This window comes from Rana temporaria, chromosome 8, assembly GCF_905171775.1.
Source record: "Rana temporaria chromosome 8, aRanTem1.1, whole genome shotgun sequence".
Taxonomy (NCBI): domain Eukaryota; kingdom Metazoa; phylum Chordata; class Amphibia; order Anura; family Ranidae; genus Rana; species Rana temporaria.
In genome coordinates, this window is record NC_053496.1 from 31,427,880 (window position 1) to 31,439,997 (window position 12,118).

Consider the following 12,118-nt stretch of genomic DNA (forward strand, 5'->3'; position numbering starts at 1 on the left):
GGGGAGGGGCTTGTGCAGCGCCACTGATTCCTATGGAGCGATCTGATGAAAACGGACAGCATGTCCGTTTTCATCAGATCTTACCCGATCCGATCCGCCATGGACGGATGGGGACGTATCGCCATACGTCTGATTTTGGCGGATTGGATCGGGTCGAATGTCAGCGGACATGTCTCCGCTGACATTCGACGCTCCATAGGACTGCATGAAGCGGCCGGTCAGGTCGGCTGTCAAAACTGACAGGCAGACCCGAACGGTCCGATCGTGTGAAAGGGGCCTAAATCGTAAACTATAAAATGTAAAACCCGTTTTGAAGAAGACAACAATGGAAAACTATCAGAAAATTGCAAATTTCCAGCTGGATGATTTTTGTTATGTTTATAATGTGACAACAAAGAGGAGCTTTGACAGCTGCCGGTGTTCTCAGACAAGAAATGTGGAATCAGAGAGAATTCATTGACTTTTTCTTGGCAGTCGTTTTGAAAGAACGATTTTTAATAATTTATTTGAATTGGTTGGGCATGTTTGATACTCGCATATGTTTTGTCTCGGCCTCTATTAAACATGGCCGCCTGCGTTGTCGGACTTCCTTCTGTTATGTTCATACCATAGGTGTGCGCACAGGTTGTGCCAGGTGTGCCCAGGCACACCCTAATCCCCCTGTGCAGAAAAGATTCCCCCTACTGACCCGGCTCCCCCTCCTTCCCCCCACTCCCGGCTTCCCCCCTCTCCCACCGGTTGTTGCCGTGGATGTTTTAGAATGAGTGGTGGAAGGGGCCAGTAAATATGCCATTTACCGGCCCCTTCCCTTTCTGAATGAACATCGTGAGTGATTGGTAGAGTGTGTTTGAGCTTTGGGGTGCACACTCTAATGCCAAAGGCTGCGCACACCTATGGTTCATACTCTGCAGATCACGGATCCACTTCTGTTTTAAGATAGGTCTTTTCTGAGCTCTGTATGTTTCCTAAACTGATACAGATAATGCACTGCTTATATAGGCCGACCATGCGGTCCTGCATCAGTTTAAATGCCATACAAATAATGGCCATGCCAACCACTGTGTACACAGAGAGCAACAGGAAAAAATTTGGGTGATCGGGAAAGAGGTCACCGAAACCGATTGTGGTTAGCGTGACGAAGCAGAAATAAAAGGCTTCTAGTGTGCCCCATTCCTCCCATAGCGGGAGGATGAATGCGCCAAGCATGATGTAAGCGAACACAATAAAGATGATGAGCAGAACTGGAACGTGCATATGGTCAACCTTATCCCCTATATGGTCAAAGTTATAGTCGACAGAGTTGGACATGGGCTTAGTGCCCAGGCTGGGGCAAGAGTGACATCTCTTCAATTGGTTTCTCAAAGGCAGCATGCTCCGATTCTCCTGGATGATCATAAATTCAAAGATGTCCATATTGCTCATTTGCATGTAACGCCTCTTCACATTGGCCTGGCTCTTCAGCACGTCCGTCAGGTTTAGGGGCTCCTTGATGGACACATGACTGTCCAGGGTGGACTCTGTGCTGAAATTGTTAGAATGGTTCGAGAAGGTAGGGAAGTTGTTGGGTCCTTTGGATTGGCACCGGGAACGTCTGTGGCAGACTTTCAGGAAATATTGATAAGACTTCGACAGAAAGATGGCCAGAATGCCTCCTAAGTCAGCCAGCACCATTAACATGAGCGGTATGCCGATTGCAGCGTACACCATACATACGACCCTTCCAGGTACGGTGATGGGAGTCAGATTCCCGTAACCTAGACAAGAGAGAGAAAATCGAACATTAACAGGAGAAAAATTATGGTTAGGGTTAGGGGATAGGGTTAGGGTTTCCCATTGAAGAATATGGCTAGGACTCAGGAATTGGAACAGGGACCTCCCCCAGAGGTCAAAGCTCAGAAGGCGGGTTCCCAGAGGTCAAAGGTCACGGGGCGTGGCTGACCCACCCCCACCAAAGTGTACCACCTACCCCAACTAAGTCGGGGAATGAACAAGTCGGAGTAAGCGTCTTGCGCGCGCGAAGCCCTAGCCCTAACCCAAGAACCAAGACATACCGATGTAAAACTAGAGACACAGGAACGTCATGTTCCCAAATAAAGCAGTCTCTTATTATTATTATACAGTATCTCACAAAAGTGAGTACACCCCTCACATTTTTGTAAATATTTTATTCTATCTTTTCATGTGACAACACTGAATAAATGACACTTTGCTGCAATGTAAAGTAGTGAGTGTACAGCTTGTATAACAGTGAATATTTGCTGTCCCCTCAAAATAACTCAACACACAGCCATTAATGTCTAAACCGCTGGCAACAAAAGTGAGTACACCCATAAGTGAAAATGTCCAAATTGGGTCCAATTAGCCATTTTCCCTCTCCAGTGTCATGTGACACGGTCTCAGGTGTGAATGGGGAGCAGGTAAGTTAAATTTGGTGTTATTGCTCTCACTCTCTCATACTAGTCACTGAAAGTTTAACATGGCACCTCATGGGAAAGAACTTCCTGAGGATCTGAAAAAAATAATTGTACATAAAGATGGCCTAGGCCAGTGTGGTCTAGGCCAGTGATGGCGAACCTTGGCATCCCAGATGGTTTGGGACTACATTTCCCATGATGCCCAGCACTCTGTAGTGTAGTTGAGTATCATTGGAAATGTAGTTCCAAAACATCTGGGGTGCCAAGGTTCCCCATCACTGGCCTTGGCTATAAGAAATTTGGCAAGACCCTGAAACTGAGCTGCAGCACGCTGGCCAAGACCATACAGCAGTTTAACAGGAAAGGTTCCACTCAGAACAGGCCTCGCCATGGTCGGCCAAAGAAGTTGAGTGCACGTGCTCAGCGTCATATCCAGAGGTTGTCTTTGGGAAATAGACGTATGAGTGATGCCAGCATTCCAGCAGAGGTTGAAGGGGTGGGGGGTCAGCCTGTCAGTGCTCAGACCATATGCCGCACACTGCATCAAATTGGTCTGCATGGCTGTCATCCCAGAAGGAAGCCTCTTCTAAAGATGATGCACAAAAAACCCACAGTTTGCTGAAAACAGACTAAGGACATGGATTACTAGAACCATGTCCTGTGGTTTGATGAGACCAAGATAAACATATTTGTTGTCAAGTGTGTCGCGACAACCAGGTGAGGAGGACAAAGACAAGTGTGTCTGCCTACAGTCAAGCATGGTAGTGGGAGTGTCATGCCCACACAAGCCTCACAAGAGCTCCAAGAACAACTCATCTCCAGTTCCAGACCAGTTGTCGAATCATCCACCACCCCAGCATTGGTGAAAGAAGGGGCTTTCCTCTTGAAACGCGCTGGCTCCTTGTGTACCCTGAAAACTGCAAACTTTAATAAACACGTTGTATAAAAGCCTGAAGCGTGACGTCCCTGTATATCGAGCGCGCCTCGTTTACAATGATACTGTCGAGCAATTTCATGTCGCAGGGCAGCAGCCAAGTTCCCATAAGGTATTCCTTTCCCTTCACTTTTATCTACCCACAGGATTCCTATGGAGGGCGCCATATCACAGATCACCTCCAGGGATACCAGACTCCAAATAAGTCCAGCGTTGTCTTATACTTACGTTTTTACTCTGCGCCACTGGAACTGGAGCACAGGGATTTACGAAAGGCAAATCCACTTTGCACTACAAGTGCAAACTACAAGTGCAAAGTACACTTGGAAGTGCATTAGCTGTAAATCCGAGGGGGACATGCAAGGAAAATAAAAAACAGCATTTTAGCTTGCACATGATTGGATGATAAAATCAGCTGAGCTTCCCCTCAGATTTACAGCGACTGCCCTTCCAAGTGCACTTGTAGTGCAAAGTGGATTTGCCTTTTGTAAATAAGCCCATGGGCGTCCGCTCCATAGGGCAAGGGGGGTCATTTGCCCCCCCTGGAATCGACAGGGAGAGCCAGGATTAAGGCCGAACTGACCCTGGGGCCACTTTATGTGGCGACTGCAGCGCTACCCTCCTTCTGTCCTCCGGCGCTTGTATCGCATGTCATGGAGCTGGGTCTGTGTGCAAGGTCCCGCCCCCCTAGTTCGGCTCGTCTGATAGTCTTCTAGTGTTCCGCCTATCACACGAGCCAAACTAGGGGGGCGGGACCTTGCACACAGACCCAGCTCCGTGAAATACGATACAGCTTTAATTTCCTCATGTTCCTTTCAGCAGGTCATTTGTCATCTGCTTCTTTGTGCCAATCTGTGTATTCTGATCTCTCTACCCTTCCCCATAACAAACCCTAAGAGAGGTGATTGGATTATCACTACAGCTTCTCTTCCAATTTCATATATTTACTTGCCATTGACATCACGATGATTGGGGCGCATGCAGTGTGTGATGTAACACTTACCGACGGTGGTGATGACGGTGCAGCAGAAGAACAGGGAGCCCAGGAAGGTCCATTTGCCTTTTTTCATCATATATGGAGCAATGAGAGGTCTGGAAAGGTTCTTAAAACTTTCTTCATCTGGAGAGAGAACAGAAGAGAGGAACTGTGATCATACTGGACCTTATGGGGACAATGCTGGGGGTGAGAGAACCAAAGAGAGTTTTAGTAAATCTCCCCCAATATTTTTGCTTTAGGTACATTTTAACCACTTCATTACCGGGCACTTTCCACCCTTCCTGCCCAGGACAATTCTCAGCTTTCAGTGTTGTCACAATTTGAATGACAATTGCGCGGTCATGTAATGCTGTACCCAAACAACATTTTTATCATTTTCTCCCCACAAATAAAGCTTTCTTTTGGTGGCATTTGATCACCTCTGGGGTTTTTATTTTTTGCTAAACAAACGAAGACCAACATTTTTGATAACAAAAAAATGTGTTCTTAGTTTCTGTCATAAAATGTTGTTTTCCCCTTTACTGACGGGCACTGATGAGGCGGCACTGATGGGCACTGATAAGGTGGCACTGATGAGGAGGCACTGATATGTAGAATTAATGGGTATTGATAGGTGGCACTTATATGCAGCACTGATGGGCACCAATAGGCGGCACTGATATGCAGCACTGATGGGCACTGATAGGTGGCACTGATGGTCACTGACAGGTGGATGTGATGGGCACTGACAGGTAGCACTGATAGGTGTTACTTATTGGCACTGACAGGTGGCACTGATGGGCAGCACTAATGATGAGGTACTGATTAGTTACTGACAGGTGTTACTGCTGGTCACTGATTGGTATTGTAATGGGCACTGATTGGCACTGTGGTTGGCTCTAATTGTCACTGTGGTGGGCACTGATTGGCACTTTATTGAGGGGTTATGATGGGGGCATTGACTGGGCACCGATTGGCAGCTTATTAGTACATTTGATGGGGGCTGTGCTGATAATCAATGTGCTGACCACTTCCCAGCTGTCATTCTGCATACGGCGGGCAGGAAGTGGTTAAAGAACATTAACACCTATGTGATATCATGTATTCATTACACTAAACAAGGAACACATTTTCAAGACATTTAAAAAAAAAAAAAAAAAAAATTGTACATTTGAAAAAATTTGTCAATTCAGAAAAATTAGGAAATTCAAAAAATTACTAACTAATAATAACTTAACTATTACTAACTATTAAATTATAGGTCTTGGATTTTCCTTTCAAATTTGGCTGTTAGTGAACGTAACGAATACGAATTATCCGAAATAATAAATGCCACATCTAAAAAGATGGAACGGAGCTCATTAATTATAATAAATAACAATAATAATAATAAAAACTTTTTTTTTAATTAGTTCCGTTCCATTTGTTCAGATGCGGCATTCGTTATTTTGGATAATTCGTAACTTCGGATAAATTCGTATTTGTTACGTTCACTAACAGCCAAATTTGAAAGAAAATTCCAATACCGATAATTTAATAATAGTAATATTCACGTTATTATTAGTTATTATTTCCGATTTTTGGGGTTTTCTAAATTCCATTTTTTTTTTAATTTTATGAATTTCAGAATTCTTTCGAATTTACAAATTTTTCTTTACAAGTTTTAGGCTTCATTTCCACTGGCGTTTTTACAGCCACTTTTCTGAGCGTTTTTTACAGCTTAAAAACACCTGTCCATGTTATTCTATGGCATCATGCCCACATAGGCGTTTTTGAGCTGCAAATGGCATAGGCGTTTTTGAGCTGTAAAAAAAACGCAGGACCAGGGCGTTCTGAAGCTCCAGAGTAGAGCTGTAAAAACGCCAGACGTTAAAAAAAGCTCAAAAACGCGCGAAAACGCTCAAAAACGCGACCATGTTTTTTTTTTTACAAAATAAACATGGACAGGCGTTTTTAAGCTGTAAAAACGCCAGTGGAAATGAAGCCTTAGAGTTTATGAATTTTTTAGAATTTACATATTTACGAATTGCGATCATAACAAATGACCCAAAAAAACTAAAAACGAATGAAACGAAAACAAACAATTTTTTCAGCAGCGCACATGTCTAGTGAGAAGGTGCAGAGAGCAGGAAGGCATAATTTCTAGTGGTCATTACATACTGTGGGGCAGATCCACAAAGAGAGTACGCCGGCGTATCTAGTGACACGCCGGCGTACTTTCAAATTTCCCGCGTCGTATCTTTGTTTTGAATCCTCAAAACAAGATACGACAGCATCTGGGTTAGATCCAACAGGCGTACGCCTTTGGATCTTAGATGCAATTCTTCGGCGTCCGTTCCCGTCGTTTTCCGCGTCGAGTATGCAAATTAGCTATTTCCGACGATCCACGAACGTAAGAGCGGCCGTCGCATTTTTTTACGTTGTCTCTAGTCGGCTTTTTTCGGCGTATAGTTAAAGCTGCTATTTGGTGGCGTACGCAATGTTAAGTATGGCCGTCGTTCCCGCGTATAATTTTAAAAATTTTATTTCGTTTGCGTAGTCGTCTGTGAATCGGGCTGGACGTAATTTACGCCCACATAAAAAAAAATCGTCATTTAGCGCAATGCACGGCGGGAAATTTAGGAACGGAGCATGCGCAGTTCGTTCGGCGCGGGGACGCGCTTCATTTAAATGAAACACGCCCCCTACTCGCAGATTTGAATTACGCGCCGTTACGCCGCGAGAGATACACTACGCCGCCGTAACTTAGGGCGCAAATTCCTTCTGGATTCAAAGCTACAAAAAGTAAGTTACAGCGACGTAGCGTATCTCACATACGCTGCGCCCATGCAATTCTACGAGGATCTGCCCCTGTGACTGTAGGCACTGCTGGGGGACTACAAATCCCAGTATGCAGTGCAGGCTGATCCTGCAAGGACAGGATGATACCCAAGTGAGGATCAGCTGCGATTACAAGCCGCAGATCAGTGTGTAATCCTATACAGTGGGGCAAGTTTGGGGTTTGTAAACACATGTAAAGGTGAGTACACACGATCGGATTTTCCGATGGGAAAAGTGTGATGACAGGCTCCATCGGACAATTGTCTGATTTTCCGCGGACAAATGTTAGATGGCACGCTTTAAAAATTTCCAACAACAATTGTGTATTGTCGGATTATCCGATCGTGTGTACACAAGTCTGTTGGACAAAACCCCAAAGTACAAACACGCATGCTCAGAAGCAATGCTCACCATAACACAACATTAGCAGAAGTTGCCCAAAGGGTGGCGCCAAAGATCAGAAAATCCATGTTGTTTTGTGTTTGTTGGCTGACAATTCTTTGCCGTTTGTATGCAATACAAGTTCACGGCCAACGCCCTTTGGACAAAAATCTTACGCTTTGTCCGCGGAAAATCCGATGGTGTGTACCAGGCTTTAGACTTTTCGATTTTTAGCAACGATCAGGAGATTTCTGGCAAAATGTTGGCGTGTTGGTGCAATGCGTTGGATTCTATGAGGAAGGTGAAATGTATGGGGTCTGCTTAGGTTTTTCGCCCACGATTCATACAGCCTATACCCCAGGCTCATACATTTTTCCAATTGAATCCAAATACAGAAATATGGGAATCCTGGGTGAACGTTGTGTGAATCAGGGGTGAGCGTTGTGTGAATCCCAGGTGAGCGTTGTGTGAATCCTGGGTGAACGTTGTGTGAATCAGGGGTGAGCGTTGTGTGAATCCCAGGTGAGCGTTGTGTGAATCCCAGGTGAGCGTTGTGTGAATCCCGGATGAACGATGTGTGAATCCCGGGTGAGCGTTGTGTGAATCCCCGGTGAACGTTGTGTGAATCACCGGTGAACGTTGTGTGAATCCCGGGTGAGCGTTGTGTAAATCCCGGGTGAACGATGTGTGAATCCCCGGTGAACGTTGTGTGAATCCTGGGTGAAAACATATTTTAATATAAAAATAGACCCTTTACAAAAAAAAAAGAAATAAAAGAATATATATGTATAAAAAAAAGGGGGGTAGCCATCCGGGGCCCTGGGGACCTCTGGGCCCTTTAATAAAAAAAAAAAAATAAATAAATAAAGAAATATATATATGGGGACCTCTGGGCCCTTTAATAATAATAAAAAAATATATATATAAAAAAATAAAAATGTATAAAATTTTTTTTAAAAAAAAGGGGGTTTCCATCCGGGCCCCTGGGGACCTCTGGGCCCTTTAATAAAAAAATTAATAAATAATATAATTATTATTATTATTATTATTTTTTTTTAAACAAAAAGGGGGTTGCCATCCGGGCCCTGGGGACCTCTGGGCCCTTTAATAAAAAAAAAAAAAAAAAAATATATAAAAAAAAAATACATTTTATAAAAAAAAAAGGGGGGGTTGCCATCCAGGGCCCTGGGCACCTCCGGGCCCCTGAGGATCTCTGGGCCCTTTAATAAAAAAAAGATATATATATATAATTTTTTTTTAAACATATTTGTATTTCTTTTTTATATATATAAATATATATATATATATATAAAAAGAAAATAAAAGAAATACAATTATATATAAAAAAAAATTATAAAAAATAATTAAAAAAAGGAGGGTTGCAATCCAGGCCCCTGGGGACCTCCGGACTCCTTACAACAACAAAAAAGGGGGGGGGGGGTTGCCATTCGGGCCCCTGGGGACCTCCGGGCCCCTTACAGGTGTACTGCCTGAACCGGCCCTGATGGTGGTCAATGGTGCAATGGACTTTCTATGCCTCCTGAGAGCTAAGAACACTTGATCCACTTATCCTGGGCCTGTTCTTGTGCCAAAAAATGGCCTCTTATTGGATTTACTAAGGCTGCTTTCACACAACTGGCTGGGGGGAGGGGGTTTGCAAAAGCAGACGGTTGATCAGCATTTTTTCCACCCCCTATCTATCGCACACCTACAAGCAGACGTGGTGCTGCTCAGATGCGTAACAGCAGCTGCAATTTTAACGCTAAAGCATTCACTGCCTGTCAGATTCTCCAATGTAAGTGAATAAGGCTGTGGAAGCCAAATGCATTCTTCTGAAAAGCGATCCACTGCAGAGTTCTTTTTTTTGCCAGGTGTAAATAATGCTGCTAGGGTGAAAGGAGTCTTAGGGATTGTTTATACGTGCCGCATAGACAGCGCTTTTCAACAGTAATCTGAATTTGGCTTGCTTTTCAGAGACGTTAGACAGGAGGTGATATGTTGACTCCTCAGTGCCTTTTTCAACCCCTTAAATATCACACACAGTTTGCGGCAGTTGCAGCACGGCCCCATTAACTCGCATGGGTCGCATTGGGTGGGGTACAGTTTCCTCCTAACTTGACGGGTTTATTTCCTGCTGCGACATATGTACACCTCTGGCCGCTACTTTTTCAACTTAAAGGCATAGGTCACCTTTACCAAGATACTGCCTATGCAGGTAAGGGGTGCCTGTAGATAAAAAAACAAACAAAAAAAAACTGTGCCGCCCTGACCAAAGTTGAATAATGCCCTTGCTATAAGTGTAGGCCATTTATGTTCCTCCTGAAGCCTGACTGAAAATCTACCACAGATTGCTTCTCCCTGTCCTGTCTTGTTGCTAGGGCGTTGCTAAGGGCCTCTCCCGCTCTTAATGTTCACCTCAGTCCACCATCACAGGAGTGAGCCCATGACGCAGTAGCTCTGAGCTCTCTGTGTGGGCGCTCATTCCTGACATGGCGTGGGTACAAAGTAATTGTTGTCAGTGAACCTTAGCAATGTCCTAGCAACAAGGACGGACAGCGGGATGCTGACTCTGAGAATTTTTCAGTCAGGCTTCAGAAGGTCCCGAAATGGCCTACACCTGCATAGGCATTTTTTTGGTAAAGGTGAGGTAAAGAGGGGGGGGGGGTGGTAAAAGTAAAAACACAGCCGCCTCCTAAGCACAAGTGTAAATGAGCCCTTATTTATGTGTTTTTTTTTCACAGAAGGAAAAAAAGAGGGAAAAATAAATGTTATATCCAAGATTTATGTAACTTTGAGCCACGATTCATACTTTTTCAAATCGGATCTTATGCGGGGTAAAGCGTGAAGATGAAAAATGTCTGCTTCATCAATCAATAATTTTATGAGGAAATCATTATTGTCCAAATCACTCCACTCGATCCTACGGCTGGTGGCTCCCTGTTTGTCTAAATTACAATTCGCCTCCACAAAACTGAAATCGGGTTGCTACGGGTTACTGTGCACTGTGCAGTCATATGCAGAGAGCGGTATCCCATAACAACCAATCAGGAACCATCCTCTGAATCTGGTATTGAGTAATCTGGTTGCTATGGGTTACGGTGCACTGTGCAGTGCTCTGGTAGGCAAACAATAATATGTAGAAAGCGGTATCCCATAACAACCAATTATGTACCATCTTCCCCTCCTCTGACTCTGGCATTGGTTGCTATGGGTTACAGTGCACTGTGCAGTTCTTTGGCAGGCAAACAATAATATGCAGAGAGCATTATTCCATAACAACCAATCAGAAAGCATCTTCCCCTCCTCTGACTCTGTTATTGAGTAATCTGGTTGCTATGGGTGACCCCACATCACCATGGTATCAGAACAGGAAGTGATGTTGTCACTGAAAAGTACCAGGCAACTATCATCTCCATAAAAGTGAGGCCGCGACACATGTTGCTATGGATACCATTGACACCCTGTGTCAGTTTGTAGAAGTGAATTGCGGTGACACCTGATAAGGGCCCCCACAGCTGTCTGCCCCCCAGAGAGGGTAAAGAGGACCTGTCCTGTGATCATGGCTGCCACCTAGCTACTGTACTGGTCTGGCCGGTATATTTGGCACATGTTGGCCATGTTACTAATAGGATAGAGGTCTCATGGGTGGAATTTTTTCCACAAACGGACACACGGGGGGAACCATTGGTAAAAAATACCAGTTCCCTGGCTGTTTCTGGCTTCAATACTTTCCCAGAACAAGCATGCAGCAAGTGAAGTCAGAACATACAACTCCGTATGTGTACAAAATATACAAATATAAATATATAAGGGGGGCTCACTGGCGCCGGCGTTCCTGGTCACGGCCCGCGAGACGTTCCAGAGCTTCTCTAGCAGGACGTCGGATTCGGATTGGTTGTCTCCAGAAGAGCCCTCCAGCCATTGGAATACGCGGGCCCCGGCGAAGCTGTACAGCACCAGGCAGATGATCAGGATGAGGTGAGGGAAGGATGCCCAGAAGAGGTGATTACATCTCCGCCAGCAGAGGCTCTTCTGGGACATGATGCAGCGGAGAGGATCCGGAGAGGAATGACAGTTAGGATAAGAGGAGAGCATCAGCCTGACCCCCCCCCCCCCCTCCCCTCCTCCGCTGCTCATCCACTCTGCACAGTGCAGCTCCCCGTGGGGACGCACACAGCGTTAACAGCTCCATTACTGTCTATTGATCCGAAGAGTGGAAAGAGCACCGGCGGGAGCGTGCGCGGGGGGGGGGGGGTTTGCAACTTTACTGTTCTAAAGTTCACTTTTCTCCTATGTTGTGGCATTAAATCAAATGGTTGCTATGGGTTACTGCTCTTTGCAAATCAAACATTTCATTCAATCTCTCAGGCTCCATTTACACTTCGGATTTTGGAATTGCGGGCAGAATCGCAGTGATTCCAAATCGCACAACGAGCATTTGAGTGCCATTATCCCTTAAGGCTCTGTTTCCACTACTGCGAGTTGTTGTGCGACTTGACACATGTGAAGTCGCATGACAAGTTAGACCCCATTGTATTTCATTGGTCCCCGTTCTAATTGATGCGACTCAAGTCGCAGTGACTCCAAAAAAGG

At 44.9% G+C, this 12,118-nt stretch overlaps 1 protein-coding gene across 1 annotated transcript; it reads right to left on the reverse strand.

Moving 5' to 3' along the window:
* Positions 1–857: 857 nt before the first annotated feature.
* On the reverse strand, positions 858–11,577 carry KCNK18 (potassium two pore domain channel subfamily K member 18). Its single transcript, XM_040322115.1, has 3 exons — positions 11,347–11,577; positions 4,352–4,468; positions 858–1,754 (listed from the first exon to the last, which is right to left on the reverse strand). The coding sequence occupies exons 1-3, from the start codon at positions 11,564–11,566 to the stop codon at positions 913–915; spliced, it is 1,179 nt and encodes a 392-aa protein (XP_040178049.1). The 5' UTR covers positions 11,567–11,577; the 3' UTR covers positions 858–912.
* Between the last annotated feature and the right edge of the window lie 541 nt (positions 11,578–12,118).